Raw genomic sequence first — 20,740 nt, 5'->3', positions numbered from 1 at the left:
AATCTGCTTAAGGAAGTAAGTTTTTAAAAGCACTGTGTTCAACTGCATCTCGGGCATCAACGAAGCAACGTGCCCGCACTTCAGCTGCAGGTCCACGTGTTCAGAAATGACGGTGCAACTCGGATTTATTTATTAGGGAAACACTCGTGGTAAAACACACGTGTACACACGATGCAACAAATAACAACAAAATTCGGACAAATGTACATGAGACAATTTCATACGCACAGTGTAGGCGTTCACGACCGACATCAAGATTCGTGACGAGTGTTTTGGGTTCGATCCCGTTGGCGCAAAGTCGATCAGACACAGCCGAACAAATCCAGTTATCACCTGGACAAATGTGCCAATTGAGTTTGGGTTTGAATTTCAAAGGAAAAAAAATCAACCGATTAGTCAATAACAGAATCAGAATCTTGACTCACTCTGGAGAAATGCGAGCAATGAGGCTCTTTTTCACAGATGTCCACTAGGGGTGGGTCATGAAGTTACAACAGACATTGTGGCCTTAAAAGAAAAAACACATGATCGGCAACGTTTCAGGCAATGGCTCTATTTCACCGCACATGGAGAGGTGAGAGAGAGTTCATGAGGGTTGGATACTGCACTGAACACCATGGGGACTCATGAGAGCTACGTTTTAAAAATTTTCCTGATAAGCAATTTTTTAAAATAGGCATGTGAATAGTTGAAGAACAAAAACTATTCCGCACATTTTTTTTCAGGTGACAACTAGATTTGTCGGACGGTGGTGGAGGGTGCACACAACTCGAATCGAGTTTGCACCCACACGGTCTGACACCGGATACTTATTATGAATTACATCGGCCATGTAGTATTTGGCAATTAAAGGAGCTTAACGTGAGCACACGAGGTATATGTTCACACTTAAGGCTATATTTAGCTATACAATACTTCACGGCGTTCGCTTCCATTATATATATTAAACAAAAATTAGAAGAAAAATAACATTTACTTTTTTGAAAAATACATCACAATCACATTGGTATTCTCAGGCTTGCTTTATTCCCCGCTGGATTCTAATGAGAGCGTGTGTTGATGAATTCTCAAAGCTTGCTTTATTCCCCGCTGGATTCTAATGAGGCCGTGTGATGATGAATTCTCACGAGGCCTCGCGGCCCCCGACCCTCCCTTCTCCATACAGCACCACACCGTTGTCCGCGTGAAATGCAACGGTCATCCCGCGCCGATCTCGGGTAAAAGTTGCGGTCCCGGTTCTTCCGTAAATTAAACACGAAGGTTGCGCTCATGACACACAAAGCGCTTGCCACAAATGAACCACAACACGTCGCTGATCTCGTCAAGGAGCATGAACTATCACGCGCACTCCGGTCAGCCTCTCAGCTGGCGGCCTTTGGCTAGTTATCGGACAAAGATGGTTACCGCATCGCTCGTTTTCAGATGCGCTGCTGTGGTCGTCAGGAACGCTCTTCCTTCCGACATGAGGAAGCCTTCCTCCACACCTCCGATGAGTTTGGTCGGCTGCGTACGGTGCGAAAAAAGTTCAACATACACACCAACAGCTCTTATCTGGTAACCACTGGTAACCACTTTCACGCCTGTGCTGGGCGCCCCTTGGCTTCCGTAAGCAGCGCCGTAGCAAGCTTCCCGTATTTTCGAAGGGGTTTAACTGGTACAACTCAATAGCCACTGTTTGTCTAACTATTCACATGCCAATTCAAACACGGGTCGTTAGAAAACAAATAAAACAATTTAATTCTTATCAGGTCCCATGGTGTTAAGTGCACTCTGAAACCGCAATTACACTCTCTCTCTCTCTGGCATCTCTCGACCACGTTGGCGAGATGTTAGCTACTTTGCCTGGTATGCAGGAGGTTGTGGATTCGATTTTGACCCTGACACCTGTTGTATATTTGGAGTTTGCATGTTCTCCCGGTGGTCTCGAGGAATTTTCTCCGGGTCCTCCAGTTTTTCACTCCACATTTTGAATCAATGTGCGTTTAGAGTATTTGGCTGCTATAAATTTCCACGTGATAAGCCACTTCGTTGATCTATCATTTGTGAGCAGGTGCCTTCTGAAATAGAGCTCTATAGCTCAGTGGGCCTTACCTGGTAAAAAAATAAGTCTATTTTTATTTTTTCTATGTGCTATGAAGAAGGTCCATTGCCTGGAATGGAACCTATCAATTATTTTTATTTTAAGGCCGCAGTGTTATTGATGAATGTTGTTTATGCGTGTGCACCACTCGCAACGCAACAGAAGCAGCACCGGATGATTTGTGAAAGGAAGGGAATGGCAGTCACATTCCAGCGATGACACAAAACGATCATTTGCGACACTCCCGAAAGCAACTTTAAAATAACTTTTTTTTTCTCTCATTCATTATTAAAATCCAATTTAAAAACACGTCTTTCTTAGAAGATTTTTTATTTTATATGTCAAAGGAACTCTTTCCGCAAATGTGTTGGATTTGTATTTATCATTTCAGAAGGGTCGTATAAACAATACGAGTCCACCACAGTCAGTGGACACGACGCAGGAGATGACTGATACAAAAAAGCTTCAAGCTGGCCTGGGATGGTCCGGCACACCGGCGGAGCCGGGCATGGAGCTACAAGAGAAGAGCCGCTGGTGTTTTGCTTCTGGGTCGAGCTGCCTGAGTCGGCGCCACCCTCTGGGCTCACTCACGCGCCCCTGCGCTTCCTCCTCTCCAGGTGGCTCTCCGCATCCTCGTCTCCCACCAGCTCCCTGTACACCGCTGCTCCACCAAAATCCTCACCGCCACCACCACCAGCATCATCATCGGCCTCGTCGTCGTCGTCGCTCCCGCCGGCTCCCGACCCGCGTCCGGGGCCCTTTCCCTTCTTGCGCTGGCGGCGTCGGCCAGCACCCTTCCCCTGCCTTGCGTCGAGGAGGGCGGCGTTCACCCGCTCGCTCACCTCGGCGATCAGCTCGCGGCGCACCTCATCCAGCGGGATGGCCTCCAGCGTGAGGCGCACCGACGTGATGTTGCGCTCCACCTCCTGCCTGAACTCTTCCAGGACGTCTCCGATGGTGATGGAAGAGGACGAGTCTCCGCCGCCGCCGCCGCCGCAGCAGCTGCTCTCCAGGTCCCGTAGCTTCTCCTCGAGGAAGCGCCGCTGTTGCCGCGACTCCCTGGCGGCCACCTCGAGGTCGCGCAGCCTCGCGACCTCCACCCCGAGGGATCCGTCTCTGGCTGCGTCTCCCGAGCCGTCCCCGTCTCCGCCGGAGCCTCCGACGCCTCCTGCCCCGCCGCTCAGGAAGCGCCGCTCCAGGTTGGCCACCCTGTCGTCCAGCTGCTGCTTGAGATTGCGCACCTGCGTGATCATCTGGTCCAGCGCCTTGCCATTGCGGTGCGCCGAGTCCGAGGCGGCCAGCACACCTTTGTTGAGCTCCAGGAGGTTGATGCTTCGTTTGGGAGTTCCGTATCCATCGTCGCCGTCGTCGTCGTCGTCATCGTCGTCGTCGTAATCGGACTCGTCGAAAGCCCCCATGGCCTCGAGCACCAGCGTGTGGCGCAGCGTGTCCTCCAGCAGCGTGTTGAACGAACTGTTGAGGTCGTCGAGGCGCTGGCCAAGGCTGCTCACGTGCAGCAGGGTGTCCACGCTGGAGTTATAGAGGCGCTCCACGTGGCGCACGAGCTTGTCGTGGTCGTGCGCCGTTGCCTCCTTGCGTGCCGCCAGAGCGTCCAGGCGGGCGCCGGCCTCCCGCGCGCCGCCCTCCACGCGCGCCGCCAGCGCGTCGAGCAATTCCTGCGTGTGTAGCGCCTGCACCCGCGACTTTTGGTGGACGAGGGCGAGGAGGTCGTCGTGAGAGAGCTTGAGGGCAGCGACGTCGCCCGCCAACTCGTCCAGGGTGGACGAAGAGGAGGAAGCGTCGAGGCGTTCGTCCGAATCCCCGGGAGAAGGCCGCATGTCCGGGTCCGGCGTGTCGGCCCGAGCGCGCGGCGCGTCCGTGTTCGACTCCCGCCCCCACTGCTGCTCCTGCTGCTGCTCCTGCTGGAGCTTGCCCAGGGCCAGGCGCAGCTCCCCGGTCTCCCTGTACAGGTCCCGCACGGCGCCCGTCGCTTGCCGCAGCCCCTCCTCGGCGGATGACAGGTTCGCACGCAGCAGCCGCTCCAGGCCGTCGAGCCTCTCCTCCGCATCGCGAGCGCCGTGGGCCAGCTGTTGTGCGTCCCGCGCCGACGCCACGAGCAGCGCGCACGGCGTCCCGCACACCTCCTCCTCCTCCTGCCGCCGCTGCTGCAGCAGCTGCGCGAGCTGCCACACGCGCTCGCTCGTGTCGTTGATGAGCGCCGCGTGGATGGCCATCGTCTCCCTCACGCCGTGCCAATCTCCCGTCGGCGCGGCGTGGCCGGGCCCCGCCGTCGGGGGCGACGCCGGCGGGGGTGGCGACGTCGCGTCGAGGAGCTTCTGCAGCTCCGCCTGCTGCCGCTGCTGTCGCCGCTCCGCGTCCGCCACGGACGCGTCCAGGGCGTCCACGCGGCCGCGGACCTCCTCGCGGAGATCCCCGAGCAGCCGGGAGAAGTCCGACAGCACGCTGTGCCGCAGCCGCTCGAGCTCCTCCCGAACGCGCTCGGCCGCGTCCTCGCCCTTCTCCTCGTCCCCGTCCTCCTCCGCGGCTCCGTCGTTCCCAATTGCGCCCGGGGGCCGGCTCTGGCTCCCCACGCGGAGCTCGGAGCTCGCCAGCTCCGCGATGGAGTGCGCGTTGCTCCGCGCCAGGAGACGCGCCTCCCCGCACGCCCTCGCCGCGTCGGCCACGCTGCCGTTGAGCGCCGCGGCGTCGCGCCGGCTCAGCTCCACGTCCTTGGCCAGACCTGCCACGGTGGAGGCGATTCGGCGCACGGGCTCGTACAGGGCCTGGTGAAGCTCACCCATCTGCTGCTGGACCAGCTTCTTCACCAGCTCCGTCACGTCGTCCTCGGAGATCCTGTTCGAGGTGGCGTCTGCGTCGGGGGGCGAACGAAGGGGGAGCGGGGCGAGAGCGGCACGGCGGTTGGCGACTCGTTGAGTCTCCCTTCAGTCTCCACGCCCCACCTCCACAGTGCACACCACCTTATTATTATTCATTATTATTATTTTACCAGGTAAGGCACACTGAGCTATGTAGCGCTTTTTGAGAAGCGACCTGGCCACAAATGATAGCTCAACGGAGTGGCTCATCACGTGAAAATGTAGAGCAGCCAAATATTCTCCGATTAGCGGAGTTATTTGCAGCCAAATTGCACCTCCAATTAGCGGGGTTGGCTACCTACAGTGCGAAAGAAGTTTAACATGCATACATACAGACTCTAAATGCATATTTATAAATATGCAGGGAAAACCCGGAGGACCTGGAGAAAAATAATTTACCATAGCAGTTAGGTTGAATGAAATTCAGTACTCACTGATTGATGCCTCGTTCCACGAAGTGGTCAGCTGCCTCCGTGTCATTCTTCTATCGCTACTATTGTAGCAACTGGCCCCATAACTCTCAGTCATTGATTACTTCGGCCATGTTAAAGTCTAACAGATTTGTCTCATTCACCCTGTGTTCATACACCACACTGCAGGTCCCAACAACTCACTCAATCACCCACTCACTCACCCATTCACTCACCCACACACTCACTCAATCATCCACTCACTCACCCATTCACTCACCCACACACTCACTCAATCACCCACTCACTCACCCATTCACTCACCCACACACTCACTGAATCACCCACTCACTCACCCATTCACTCACCCACACACTCACTCAATCATCCACTCACTCACCCATTCACTCACCCACACACTCACTCAATCATCCACTCACTCACCCATTGACTCACCCACACACTCACTCAATCACACACTTACTCAATCACCCACTCACTCACTCACCCATTCACTCACCCACACACTCACTCACCCATTCACTCACCCACACACTCACTCAATCATCCACTCACTCACCCATTCCCTCACCCACACACTCACAACACTGCAGGTCACAACACTGCTCTTGCCACTTCTTCACTCGCACTGATCCACTTCGGAGCACCCTGCACATCGTCTCAAATCCCGAATTCTGTCAGCCTTACTCGATCCAAAAAAAGTGTTGTATTATGATATATTACACCTTCGACAGTGCTGTTTGTTGCTGGCTCCTTGGAGTTTTGTGCATTTGGGCCCTGTGCTCAGCTACTGTTATCTAAAACAAAATGAAATCGTATCCATTCAGTTATATGTGTACGTACGTTGAACTTCTTTCGCGCCATACGTAGCCAATCGCGCCAATCGGAGGTGCAGGGGAACGACAACAAACGAAACACAAAAAGGAGTTCTAAAGAAATTAGTTTTCAATCTAGATTATTGAAAAGTGCATAGCTACAGTATCTTCCTAATATCGGAAGGAAGAGCGTTCCAGACGACCGCAGAAGCGCATCTGGAAGAGCACGACGCAGTGACCGTCTTTGTTCGATGGACAACAAACTAAACACAAAAAGCAGTTCGATCAGTAGAGTCGTCACAGGGTGAGGGTGCACGGCGGTGTGTGGGGTTATCTCTAAAGTACGGGGAGGAATTTAGCGGAGTTGTCCCGGCGAGGCATCGGGAACGCGGCCACGTTCGCCGCTCACACCACGTGACGCGACGGGCCGGGTGGCGCCCCTCTGGCCCTTTGCCCCCTCGATGTTCGGTGATGGAGACATCCGCCACGGATTTTGCCAAATTCCGAACGAAAGTAAACATTCGCCGCCACCGCCGCCGCACGGGCCCCCCGCATTCACCGTGTCGGGAATACGTCCACCGCACCATGAGCCACCTGACACGTGCTCACAAAGGAACAATTAACTCCTGTGGGCCACACTAAGTTGTGTTTACTCAACGTTACTGCACTTGACTGGTAAGCCAGTCCAGTAATCGAGGCTGTTCCCACATTGTGTGTCGTTGTTCTTTGCTTGTGGCGAGATGTTAACTACCTCGCCTGGTATACAGGAAGTCGTGGGTTTGATCCCAACTCTGACACCTGCTGTATATTTGGAGTTTGCAGTGTTTCTCGCCTTGTGGTCATGTTCATTTTTCTCCGGTTCTTCCGGTTTTTCCCTCCACATTTAGAATCAACATCGCGCGTTTCGAGTTTTTGGCCGCTATAAATTTGCGCGCGATAAGCCACTTCGTTGAGCTTTCATTTGTGATAGCCAGGTCGCTTCTGAAAAAGAGCTAACTAGCTCAATAAGCCTGACCCGTGACCCCCGTTTGTCTAAAACACCTGACGCCCCACAAGCTCCACTGTGCTCGTGTAAGGTCCATGCCTGAAACATCGGGCAAACCAGTAGCAATCGCTTAACAGGCCATACGACACTGATGAGACTCAGAAGGTTGAAATGTGTCCGGAATTTGCCTGTCTAGACAAATAATAAACGAATTGATACCGATTTAAAGCTTTCGTGACTGCAGGGATTCGTATTCTTGGTTCTTTCGGTAAAGTCACGTAGAAGGGAAATAATAAAATAATACAAATATAACATAATCAAATAAAATTCTCACGACGTTTCGGCCACAACACAAGCAGCCGTCCTCAGGTGAAGAACAGGTCTGTCGGAAAAACAGCGTCCCAGTGAACACCGCCGCTTGCATCGTCTTTCCGACAGCTCTGTTCTTCACTTGAGGACGGCTGCTTGTGTTGTGGCCGAAACGTCGTGAGAATTTTATTTTATAATGTTTTATTTTTATTATTTTATTATTTCCCTTCTACGTGACTTTACCGAAAGAAACAAGAATATGAATTGATACCGCTTATGTCTTGTTTAACCATCTCGGGAGGTATGGACAAGTAAAATACGTCACTGGCCAATGGACTAATTCTACTTCGCAGGGTTTTCGTGGTTGCAAATTTTCGCGATGTCTGGCTCGATGTCTGCCCGAAGAAGCTCCTAACGCGTGCAGCGAACCGCCGAACGTTGCGCCGTGCAACGCCGCCGCCACGTCAGATCTACGTCCTTCGCCAGCCCCGCCTCGGTGAATATTAGGAAGCCACTGGGCGATAGACACTTTTAAATCATCTGGATTGAATACTCATTCCTTGATGAAACTGCTTTTTGTTGTTCAGTTTATTGTCCTGTCCCTCGCACCGCGACCCCCAATATTAATACATCTACTTCACATCTCTGTCCCCATTGGAAATTAAAAAATATTCTGACACAACCCGCACCTCCGATTAGCACGGTTGACTACGTACGGTGTGAAAGAAGTTCAACATACACACATACACACAGAGAGTAGCGGGGGGGGGGGGGATACAAAGCAACCGCTCACCGGGCCGGGGCACGGCCACGCGATCCTCGAGGGCACGCAGGCTGCCACGCACGTCGCCCAGGGCGCCGGACACGTTGGCCACGTCCCGCTGGAGTTGGGCCAGGTGTGCCAGGTGCTTCTCCAGGTGATTGCTGCCGTCGTGGCGCCCGGGCCGGTCTGTGGGCAACGCGATCATCATCATCGTCATCGTCGTCGTCGTCATGGCATCGTCGTTATGGCATCGTCGTCATTTATTTTATGCAATACTCGCTGTACTACCCGGCTTCGCCCGAAACTTGGATTCTTGTCTTGGATTAACACACGGCCTACGCGGCGGGTGGGGGGGATGCGTGACGTCAGCAGGCACCCCGCGTGACGCTGCCGCATGCGGGTGACATCACAGATGGGACGTCACCGCTCACTTGCCGTGAAAAATATATCCATTATTGCGCCCCCCCCCCCAAATACAAAAGTCTATTTTGATACTTTTTGCATTGTGTACAGTCTGGAAGCTACCCACATGCCAAATTTCAAGTTTGCTGCATGTTGGGAAGTATGCTAAACATTTCGAACACAAATTCTAAAATTTCCCTTTTATTTATTTTATGCAATATCACCATTGTATCTAATTAGACAATGTCTATCCACTGGCGGGTGAAGTTCTCCCCACTCTGGCGACATCCTCGCGGGTCTTGCTATGCCACGATCCAGCGCATTCCCTGCACGTCAGCTGATCTCGTCTCTATGGTAGTTCATCCTCTCGGTTGCATTCCCTCCTTTGGCAAACAACCCATTACCATTCTCGTCCATTGGCCATCGTTGTTCCTATTCTAGCTATGACGTGTCCTCCCCAAGCGATGTTTTTTTAACAGTAAATATGACGCCTCGGATTTTTGGCTGATTGTTGATCCATCTGTTCCTCATCCTTGTCTCTCCATTGCACTTGGAGATCACGTATTCCCACGTTTCTTTGAGCACTTGGCAGAGAGAGCCGTCTAGCAAGGGGCAAGAATGCCAGACTGAAGTGCACGTGTAAAGAATCTATACCAGAGATAGAACTTGGACTGAACTTCAGTTGAACACGTCTCGCGACCAGTATTCACAAGAACTTTTTTGTTTGTTAGATCGCGTAAATATAAATGTGCCGTTAACCCACAACCACCCGACAAAGCCAATTCGTAAGGTTTGATTGTCCATGCAATCGACATCAACGTATTTAGACGAGAATGTGATTTGACACAAGCTTGACCTGTGGTAGCGTTTGTTCTTCACGTAGGACACGTTTGCCGTGTGTGCATTGCCGTTTGCTGTCAAGACAATGGTCCGCAATGCAGTCGGAATCAATAAAATAAACTAAACTTCCTCTCTCCCCTACCCTCAACAGTGGAGAGAAAGGTCGCCCTCATATGAACACAGAACTCCCAGCACTGCCTTGGGACAAATACCAACCTCGCAGTGCCTACTGCCTGCACTCTAACACTCAATCACCGTGGTAGGTTTAGGCTGAGTCGACCTTGGGGATGCCCAAGCAAAGGTTCAGTTACAAATAGCCACGAATGTTGTTCATCACGACCATGAAGCGGCCCTGAGTGGCTATGATAGCCTACAAGGACAAAGATGCCCTCCCCCCCCCCCGTATAGCCTCGTACAGGAGACTGATGGGGAAAGTGCTGTTAGCGAGTAGCACCTACAGTGTGTAGGCCGGCACGGCGCACGAGGGGTGGGTGGCCAGCACCACGCCCCGCCACCTTTGTCTCCCCAGTGACGATGTTCGCACACCGCACCAGGTACTAAATTTGAGGTCGAGTCGACTTTGGGGAGGCCCAGAACCGATTCAGATCATCTTCACCGGTGTCGGCCGTGGCCAGGAATCGAACTCGGGTGGCCAGGTTCGTCGCGCGGTGCGCTAACCGCGGCACCGCCGCTCCCCCGCGATGATAGCCAACACGCAAACAGCAGCAGCTGCCACTCAGCGAGGGTGACGTCTCCACGTCGTGCCAGGGGCACGTGCGCGTGCGCGTCGAGGGCGCGCGCACGCGCCAGGGGCACGAGTGGACGTGGAGATGGATGAGGGCCGTCTGGAGGAATGCCACCGGCTGAGAGGCCAGATGCTGTGGGTTGAGCCGATTTGGGGCGCCGCGCGTTCTCTCGTCTCGTCTGCCGAAGTGATCTCGTCATCGCCGTACGTACATGGCTAAAACACATACCAACTAGAATATATATGTGTGTACAGAGATCCCCCGTATAGACTTGACACATTGTCTGGGCCAGTGTTAATCGCGAGCATCTACGAATGGCGCCGTGGGGGGGGGGGGGGGCTACGTGGCCCCCACCACGATCCTTAGACGAAGACAAAGATCCCCGTGTAGCCTTCAGAGAGGTTTTGGGGCAAGTGCTGTTAGCGATAACCCATGAAGGACGTCACTACGACGCACGATAATCCAACTCGAGATGTCACTACAAAGATAAAGACCCCCCCATTCCCCATATAGCCTCAACAGACGTTTTGGGGCAAGTGCTGTGAGCGAGCACTAGTAGGAGTGGGTGGCCATCATCACGCCTGGCCACCTTTGTCTCCCTAGGGGCAATGTTTACACATCACACTCGGTACTCATTTGAGGCTGAGTCGACCTACAAACACACACACATACTCACTCTTTTCATCGTTGAGTGGAGACGAGGGGATGGCGGTATCTTTTGAGTCAAGCGGAGTGCCCTGCACGAACCCAAACGGCCCTGCGCGCACAACACACACAGAACACGTGCGGCGAGGCGCAGCGTTCCACACAACTCTCTTCCTGGTCCACCAACCCTCGCCTCCAAAGCGATGTTTCACAGGGAGGCGGGCGATCACCTTAGCCCCGATCGTGTTTGCAATACATCTGGCCGCGTCTCGTGAAACTATTGTTTCAATGTGGACACCACGTTCGCGAGATGTAAACTACCTCGCCTGGTATGCAGGAGGTCGTGGGTTCGAACTCGACCCTGACGCCTGCTATATAATTGGCATTTGCGTGTCTCTCTCTCTCTCATCATCATCACGGTGGCTAGGAGATGTTAACTACCTCGCCTGGTCTACAGGAGGTCGTGGGTTCAATCCCGACCCTGACGCCTGCTGCTGTATATTTGGAGTTTGCGTGTCTCTCTCCCCGTGATAGCATGGATTTTTCTCAGGTTTTTCCTTCCACATTTTTATAATCAACGTGCATTTCGAGAATTTGCTATAAATGTCCACGTGATAAGCCACTTCGTTGAGCTGGCATTTGTAGCAAGGTCGCTTCTGAAAAAAGAGCAGTTGGCCTTACCTGGTAAAATAAAAAAAAATACATAATAGTAGTAAACAGTTGTTGTTGTTTATCGCGTTGTTTGGGACGTTCCACCCAACAGTTCGGACCGGAGTAAGGTTCTTATAAGCCCTCGGCACTTCTGTTTTGTAGTCCTGCAGGGATAACTGTCTACGTTGGTAATGCTGCCCACGTTACCACCGCCACTGTCACTCCGCTCGTTTCACGTGGAGCAACACCAACGCCGCCTGGACTTCCCCTTGCACTCCCCTCTCGCTGTTGAGAAGGAGATTGTGCGAACAACAGCGTTTTTTGAAGATGTTGCTCATTTTGCAATGAAAAAAATTCTCGAAAAGTTCATCTCCGTTGTACATGTCTCACCGTGTACACTATGCCCATCATTTGCTATGTAAATATAGTTATATATTCTTGGTTCTTTCGGTAAAGTCACGTAGAAGGGAAATAATAAAATAATAAAAAATTTCACATATTTTATTATGTCCCTTCTACGTGACTTTACCGAAAGAACCAAGAATATGAATCCATGCAGTCACGAAAGCTGTAAATTGAAAAATATGTATTTTAATATATTTATCTCTTGATCATATAAAAAAGATTTATCATACAAACAAACGAAAACACTGTCGTCGCGAGCCTCACTGGGACAAGTAGATTGAGAAGCGAACTAACCAACGAAAAAACGCGCTCACACTTTTTTTTTATCGCAGGGACCTTTCGTTTTCGCAGGCCCCATGCACAGTGGCTGCTGTGGCCTAGTGGAGCATGCGGCCCTGCCGGAGGTTGGGGCCTGTGGCCGCCCTCGCAACAGAGCCGCTTAGCTCAGTGGGGCCTTAGAAGCTGAGATAATAAACTCAGTGACCACGTAACTACAGGGATATGAACCTCAATGCAATGCAACCCATGGGAAGTTATGTAACTCTATGTATCTGTATGCACCTCTATGGATCTCTGTGTTACTCTATGTAACTCTATGGATCTCTTTATAACTATGGATCTCTATGTCTATGGATCTGTCTGACTCTATGGATGTATGTGTAACTCTATGGATATCAATGTAACTTTATGGATCTCTATGTAACTCGATGGATCTATGTAACCCTATGGATCTCAATCTAACTCTATGGATCTCTGTGTAACTCTCTGGCTGTCTATCTAACCCTATGGATCTCTATGTAACTATGGATCTCTGTGTAACTATGGATCTCTGTGTAACTCTATGTAACTCTGTGTAACTCTAAGGGTCTCTGTGTAACTCTGTGGATCGCTGTGTAACTCTGTGGATCTCTGTGTAACTCTATGGATCTCAATGTAACTCTGTGGATCTCTGTGTAACTCTATGGATCTCTGTGTAACTCTATGGATCTCTGTGTAACTCTATAGATCTCTGCGTAACTCTATGGATCTCTGTGTAACTCTGTGGATCTCTGTGTAATTCTATGGATCTCTGTGTAACTCTATGGATATCTGTGTAACTCTAAGGGTCTCTGTGTAACTCTATGTAACTCTATGGAGCTCTGTGTAACTCTATGGATGTCTGTGTAACTCTATGGAGCTCTGTGTAACTCTATGGATCTCTGTATAACTCTATGGAGCTCTGTGTAACTCTATGGAGCTCTGTGTAACCCTACGGATCTCTGTGTAACTCTATGGATATCTGTGTAACTCGATGGATCGCTGTGTAACTCTATGGATCTGTATGTAACTCTATGGATATGTATGTAACTCTGTGTAACCGCAGTGTCCTGTAACTGCCGCCACTACCGACGGTCCTGGCTGTGGGCGCCCTTGTAACAGAGACGCTTAGCTCAGTGGGGCCTTAGCAGCTGAGATAATAAACTCAGTGTCTCTCTGCATCATCCCACATACACAACATTGAATGATGGCATTGGCCAAAAACCGCAATGTAGCAATTACCCTACTTAAAAATAGTCTTGAGACTCAGTGAGGATGTATAATTACATTGACGTGTGTATGTATATATGTGTATATTGTATATAACATGTGAGACGAGTGTAACAGACCAAAAGGCCCAGCGGTAGAGCTAGAGCAGTGTTCTTCTTTGCAAGGCTCGCGGGCCACTGGCAACCCCTGGGAGCCTTCAGTGCGGCCCTGACGTGTGGCCCCCGACAACACACGACACGTGACAACACCCCCATCATCATCATCATCGTGCTGCTGTCAAACCCAACAATGGTCTCAAGTGTGTGGCGGCCCTCACACTGCTGATGTCTCATCGGCCAATGTGGGCCCCTCCTCTGAAGTGTAGTGAACAACACTGAGCCAGCGGCTCGCAATCGAAAGGGTTCGCGAGTTCAAATCCTGGTCAGGGTTTTTACTCGGCCATCATTGCCGTGGAGTCGAATGAGTGTCACTTTGTTTAGAAGTCAACAGTGATTTCCCGTATGTATGACAGGATGTACAGGATATGATATATATAGAACACATCTGGTCCCCCGCATCAATAAAAACGTTGGGATTTCCACCGTCAGCTCGATCAGAGACGAGCTCAGGGAACGCCACTCGCGGCTTCCCCACCTTTGGGTTCGCAGTTGGTGCCGTCGTGTCCCGGGCAGCAGCGCCACTCGAGGGAGGTGACGATGAGGTGCTTGACGCGGTATGCCGGCCGCTGCATCACGCGGTACCTGCAGCAAGCCGGGGGGCAGGGGTGGGGGGGGATAAGCAATAAACAATGGGAAGGGAGCCCCAAAGTCGAGCAGTGTGGCGGTGGTGGCGGCGGTGGCAGTGGTTGAACACGGGGTGCATGACATTAAACAACAGTCAAGCTGGTAGAGCCGAGTCCTCACAAATGGGTGGTGCAGGAGGAACGAAGGGGTGAAGTTCACGGCCACAGTAAGCATTGTAGTCGCGATAGAAGAGTGATAAGAAGGCGACTGATTGCCCGAACGAATTGGGGAATGTTGGGCCATCAAGTCAACCTGGTTTCTTTACGTTATGATTCACAGACGTGTACACAACACGTGCATAAATTCCCTCTTTTCGCGAGTGTATGTGTGTATGTGGTAGTGTAGAGACAAAGGCGGTCGGGCGTGGTACTGGCCACCTACCCCCTCGTGTGCCGTTGCGGCCTTCATAGGTGCTCGCTAACGGCACTTGCCCCAACAGTCTGTTAAGGCTTTCGGGGAGGGGATCTTTGTTTTGTCTCACTCACAATACTCTGACATCGCGAGCACGATTCCCTTGTGTAAATCATCGCTCGCGGCTACGCGTGCACTCCCGGCAAGCGCCGCACATCCCGTACGGACAAAGCGAGCGGACTGGGGCCGTGGTCAGATTGGCCGCTAGAAGTCGCCGCGTCCGTCGGACGAGGCTGGTGGTGGAACGACAGCCGAGGAGGGGCGACGCGACCGCCACCGCCACCACGGAGAATGGAGCCGATGAGCTCAGCCCGCGTGCAACACAACAGCGGCAACCTACGAGAGCTGATGGTTTATTTTTTAACACGTCGTGATGGTCTCCAGCGAAACGTCGTACACAAATAGCGAATGTTTAACTCGAGCTTTTCAACATTACCTCCTTCTCCGGTTTGTGTTGCTGATAACCCAAATCTCAAATGGGGCATTTGCCCATGACGTGACACAACTTGATCAGATTGGCTCTGTCGATGGGCAGTGGAGAGCTGTACCATGTTTAGAAGAATAAAATGGCATACAAACTATACACTAAAAGTACTTTTTTATTTTACAAGGTAAGGCCCACTGAGCTATTTAACTATTTTTCAGAAGCGGCCTGGCCACAAATGATAGCTCAACGAAGTGGCTTATCATCACGTGGAATTCTAGAGCAGACAACTGCTCTAAACCCATATCGATTCTAAACATGTGGAGGGGAAAACCGGAGGACCCGGAGAAAAATCCACGCGACCACGGGGGGAGAGAGCACACGCAGACTCCAAATACACAACAGGTGTCAGTATCGGGATCGAACACACGACCTCCTGTATACCAGGCGAGGTAGTTAACATCTCGCCACCGCTGCGCCCTCATTACGCAGTACACGACGGGCGGACACGAGTGGTGAACCGTGCACGTAGCTCGCGCGAACTGAATTCAACACGGGGGTCGATTCACCGCACGTGGCAAGGCGGAGGGTGATGGAGAGGGGTGTGCAACTCACACGATGCCGCACACTCCGTACGTCCAGGGGCACTGCTGACTCGCCTTGCCCACGTACGTCTCGCTGCCGTCGGCGAGCGCCGTGGGCGAGAGCCGGGTCCGCACGTAGGCGCACCAGTTCCTGCGCGCACACAGAACGATACCCACCCACACACGCACCGTGTAGCATCAACAGACTGGTAATGGGGGCGGGTGCTGTTAGCGATAGCGGCAGCTACTGAAGGCCGGCGCGGCACACGAGGGGATGGGTGGACAGCGCTACGCCCGGTACGCATTTTGAGGCTGAGTTGACCTCGGGCCGGTGAAGATAATCGTCACCGATCGGCTGCCTCGCCTGGCGCTCGCACCTCCGATTAGCACGGTTGGCTACGTACGGTGCGAAAGAAGTTCAACATACAGACATACAGACACACGCTCTGTGAAACGGCGCTTGTTGGAGGCGCGAGGGTTGGCGGATCGCGCAGGGATCGGTGCGAGACGGCGATTCTCCACTCAGCTTGGGCTGCTGCCAAGAGTGGGCCAGCGAGGTCAGGAATCAACAAGTTGTTGTGGCCAAAGCCGTTGATGTCATCACCACCGCCACCGCCACCACCACCGCCACCACCGCCACCGCCACCACCACCGCCACCACCGCCACCGCCGCACCCCCTCGCCAGAGCGTCCCCACCCTCTGACAGATCCCGCAGCTGCTGCACCGCACTGGCAGTAACCCCCCCCCCCACACCACCAGCAGCAGCAGCAGCGAGGTGGCAGGACGGCGAGCGGGTTCGCGAAACCCGCCTGTAGGGGCCCTTGTGATCGTTGTTCCAATCGTAACGCACGTCGGGGTTTCTGCCGGGTTCTACTCTGACTCGCCTCTCGCAATTGCGCGACGCTCATGATCGTGAAGACATTTTGACAAACACCCTCCCCCCCGGTTGCAGGACCCTCCTGAAAACAGTCTTGAGACTCACTAATGGGCTTCTTTTTGTTACTTATTTCTGAGTGGCAGTAGATGGCGGTGATTTCACGCGGGCAGTAGTTCTATGATACCCACGTGCTTGTGTCCCGCCTTCACGGGTGTGAAAAGTGTCGTCAAAACACAAGTTGTCTGCGGGGAAGCCTTCATCTTGCAGCGGATCGACAAAAGGGTTGTGCGTGGACATGTCTAACAGTGGAGGTGTGTGTGTGCTGAGTGGGGAACGGTGGCGCAGCAGTTAGCGCGCTGCGCTACGAACCCGGCGACTCGAGGTCGATCCAGGCTCACGGCCAACACCGGTTAAGATTATCTGAACCGCTCATGTGGTTCAGATAAACTGGTGCGGTGTGTAAACATCGCCACTCGGGAGACAAAGGCGGCCGGGGGTGGGATGCTGGCCACCCACCCCCTCGTGTGCCGTGCCGGCCTTCATAGGTGCTCGCTAACAGCACTTGCCCCAACAAGTCTAGTAAGGCTACCCGGGGGGGGGGGGTCTTTGTCTTTGAGTGGACCGTGTCTCCAAGCCGCTTACCGCCCTCTCGACGCGGAGTTGCGCGTGTGTCGAGACGTCCGCGTGGAGCCTCCCTCCTCTTGCACCAACCCCGATGCCTCCCAAACGGTCCCGGGCGACCGCACCCCTCCGCCCGCCTCTCCAGCAGCAGCAGCAGCGGTTCCCCCTGGAGTCTCCGTGTCTCTCTGTCGCTGCCGCTGCTGATGGTGACGATGAAGGAGATGGTGGAGCGGCTGTCGATGGGGCTGCTGCTGCTGGCCATGTTGTTGCTGTTGCTGGGTTTGTGACACCGCGGTCGCCGCCTTGTCGTGCGCGTCTCCCGTGAGTGGACCTCGCTCACTCGTTCCCGTGGAAGAGTCGCGTTCGTCCATCCTCCCCGTGTGAATCGCATTCTCGTCGCGATGAGGATGAGGATGTTGTTGCTGCTGCTGCTGGTGGTGGAGCGCGGGGGTGACCATGGCACGGCCCGTGATGCGTCCGCCGCGCTGTCTTGAGTCGGCGTGAGCGACAGGGAGGCGCGCATCGAGTCCAACCTGAGTCGCATCACTGTGAGACTGCTGTAGCTGCTGTTGCTGCTGTAGCTGCTGCTGTTGCTGCTGTAGCTGCTGCTGTTGCTGCTGTAGCTGCTGTTGCTGCTGTGCCCGAGCGGACGATTGGCTCGAGGAAAGCGCTCCCACAAGCGCCCCGCACCACGCCAGCGAGAAGAACAGCGTCCAACACGTCGCCACCATCGTGGCAGAGACCGCTTTGCGTTCCGCTCTGTCCAGACGCTGCTCTTTGTAGACGCACGCTCGCCGCACGTTTCCCTGTGCTGCCCCTGGTCGCGAGTTTGCGGCGAATTGCGTAAAGTTTGAGTTTGCTTTTTTTATTTTTTTACGCAAGAACCGCGCGCGGTATCTGAAGCTTTGCGCAAATGCAGGTTCCGCGAATTCCGCGACCCCTGGGGGGCAAATTCTACGTCGCGACTCGAGAGGACGTCACGACCAGCGGTGCGGTTGTCTCTCCCTCTCCTCGGGCGCGAATCGAGCGGTGCACTCGCCACGTTCCACACGGGGAGCGAGATCAGACGCAGCGTCTCTCCGCAGCTCCGCTCCGTGATCGCTCCATCGGGATGCCGTGCCGTGCTACCTCGGCCACTCAGCCCTGTCTGCTCGCCACTCCCTCTGCTTTGTGGGCGCTCCGTTCCGCTCGCCTTCCCTTAAAACAGCTGCCCCCTAATACAATTGTAATTTTTTATTATTATTTTAAGAAGCTCGGTGGGTGTGTGGGGGGTGGAGACTTGGAGAGGGGAGTGTGGTGGGGGGTGGCGAGGTGAGTTGGAGGGGCAGTGTCGGCTGAACCGCCAGGAAGGAACTCGAGACGCAGGGAAACGAATCCCCCGCACCCGCGAAGCTCCGTTTCCTCAGCCCCACGGCGCGGGCAGCCGAAACGCCACGGTCGCTGAGCGCATCGAGGCGGGCCAGCAACAAACAGCACTCTCTCTGATGTTAAGATTAGAGAGTTGACACGTCTCTTGAATTGAGCCAAGGTTGTTTGTAGAACTTGGTGGTGGTGGGGTGGGGTTAACGATGGCAGGGAATTCCAAGGTGCAGCGGCGGGAGTAGTAGTCTAGTAGTGATAATAGTTTCAACTTCTAACACGCCGCGCAGTATTCGTTCGCTCTCGGAGAGACAGAGAGAGAACGACTCAGAGGCGAGAGAAGGAACCGCAGACCAGCAGCAAGGCAGCCAACAATTCCCAACAATTCCCAAACTCTGCGGTGCTCTAGGGATTAAGGTCTTATCGGACGATTAATTATGGGGTTTGTTTTACATGTGGGAGGAAACCGCAGCACCCGGATGAAACGCACGCGTGCGAGGGGGAAACACTCGATCACATCCCGACAGAACAGGTGGAGTCTATATTTGTTGCTGTGCTGCATTGTCCTGGCGAGCCAGGGGCACGGCTCCGCCTCGACGCCCCCAGGAAGGGAGTGTCGCAGCCCATCTGTGTGCGAGCCACCAACCCTCGCTGCTGCCTCCACAGGGCCGGAGCACGGGCCACGGGCCACGGGCACAGGCCGTGGCCCGGCACGAGGGGAGACGCTGGGCGGTTTGGACCTGCAGTGTGGTGTGTGAGTGTGGTGAGTGTGGTGTGTGAGTGTGGTGTGTGAGTGTGGTGAGTGTGGTGTGTGAGTGTGGTGTGTGGGGTGTGTGAGTGTGGTGAGTGAGGTGAGTGGGGTGGTGAGTGAGGTGAGTGGTGAGTGGGGTGGTGAGTGTGGTGAGTGTGGTGAGTGAGTGTGGTGAGTGGGGTGGTGAGTGAGGGGAGTGGGGTGTGTGAGTGTGGTGTGTGAGTGGGGTGTGTGAGTGTGGGGAGTGTGGTGTGTGAGTGTGGTGTGTGAGTTTAGTGTGTGAGTGTGGTGTGTGAGTTTAGTGTGTGAGTGTTGTGTGTGAATGTGGTGTGTGAGTGGGGTGAGTGTGGTGTGTGAGTGTGGTGAGTGTAGTGTGTGAGTGTGGTGTGTGAGTGTGGTGTGTGAGTGTGGTGAGTGGGGTGGCGAGTGAGGTGAGTGTGGTGTGTGAGTGTGGTGTGTGAGTGGTGTGGTGAGTGGAGTGGTGAGTGGGGTGTGTGAGTGTGGTGTGTGAGTGTGGTGAGTGGGGTGTGTGAGTGGGGTGTGTGAGTGGGGTGGTGAATGGGGTGGTGAGTATGGTGAGTGGGGTGTGTGAGTGTGGTGTGTGAGAGGGGTGGTGAGTGGGGTGTGTGAGTGGGTTGGTGAGTGGAGTGTGCGAGCGTGGTGAGTGTGGTGTGTGAGTGTGGTCCTTGAGTGTGGTGAGTGGGGTGTGTGAGTGTGGTGTGTGAGCGTGGTGAGTGTGGTGAGTGAGTGTGTGAGTGGGGTGTGTGAGTGTGGTGTGTGGTGAGTGGAGTGTGTGAGTGTAGAGCTGTCGGCTCAACCTCAAATGTGTACCTGGTGCGGTGTTTAGTAAACATCGCCGCTGGGGAGACAAAGGCGGCCGGGGCGTGGTTCTGGCCACCCACCCCCCCCCCCCCCCTCGTGTGCCGTGCCGGCCTTCACAGGTGCTACTCGCTAACAGCACTTGCCCCAAGAGCCATCTGAGACTATACGGGGGGGGGGTGGTCTTTGTCCAGTGTATTACTGTGACCTGCAATGGTGGTGGTTGAGCTCGGCCAAGATTGGCAGACCGAATCGTCACCATGGGTGGGGGACTCCGCGGGTGACGTTCATCTCCGTGCCGAGTCCCGGGGGCCGCGCCGATGGCCAAGACGCTCCGATGTGCGTCGCGAGCACTTCGGACCTCAGAAGCCAGGCGGGAGGGCTTGCGCCTGGTCAGCACGGCTCCCATTGGATGTGCGCGAGTCTTCATGACGCGGCGGTAGGCTCGGTCGTGCTCTATCCACCGCTGGTCGATCGACCTCGATACGTCGTCGCTATCACTGCAGCACGAGATAGGGCGCCACGGTGGCTATGAGATGTTAACCACCTCGCTTGGTGTGCTGGAGGTCGTAGGTTCGATCCCGATCCGGACGCCTGCTCTATATTTGGAGTTTGTGGTGTCTCTGTTACCCTCGA

The 20,740-nt window shown here is 54.0% G+C and overlaps 1 protein-coding gene across 1 annotated transcript; it reads right to left on the bottom strand.

Moving 5' to 3' along the window:
* Positions 1-99: 99 nt before the first annotated feature.
* On the bottom strand, positions 100-19,102 carry LOC133350733 (EMILIN-1-like). The gene is made up of 6 exons (XM_061565410.1): positions 17,197-19,102; positions 15,708-15,827; positions 14,109-14,215; positions 10,924-11,004; positions 8,290-8,445; positions 100-4,949 (listed from the first exon to the last, which is right to left on the bottom strand). Exons 1-6 carry the CDS (start codon positions 17,904-17,906, stop codon positions 2,668-2,670), a joined length of 3,456 nt encoding a protein of 1,151 aa, XP_061421394.1. The 5' UTR covers positions 17,907-19,102; the 3' UTR covers positions 100-2,667.
* Positions 19,103-20,740: the final 1,638 nt, after the last annotated feature.

This window comes from Lethenteron reissneri, chromosome 34, assembly GCF_015708825.2.
Source record: "Lethenteron reissneri isolate LAM-NWPU_2019-01 chromosome 34, ASM1570882v1, whole genome shotgun sequence".
Taxonomy (NCBI): domain Eukaryota; kingdom Metazoa; phylum Chordata; class Hyperoartia; order Petromyzontiformes; family Petromyzontidae; genus Lethenteron; species Lethenteron reissneri.
Note: the sequence above shows the minus strand (reverse complement) of the source record. Positions and strands in the feature narration are given on the sequence as shown.

Coding starts and splice junctions, on each gene's coding strand:
- LOC133350733 (XM_061565410.1), bottom strand. CDS start 17,906: ATGGTGGCGACGTGTTGGACGCTGTTCTTCTCGCTGGCGTGGTGCGGG. Junction 15,828..17,196: donor AACTCCGCGTCGAGAGGGCG/GTAAGCGGCTTG, acceptor GTGTGCGCGCAG/GAACTGGTGCGCCTACGTGC. Junction 8,446..10,923: donor TCCACTCAACGATGAAAAGA/GTGAGTATGTGT, acceptor CGTTGCCCACAG/ACCGGCCCGGGCGCCACGAC.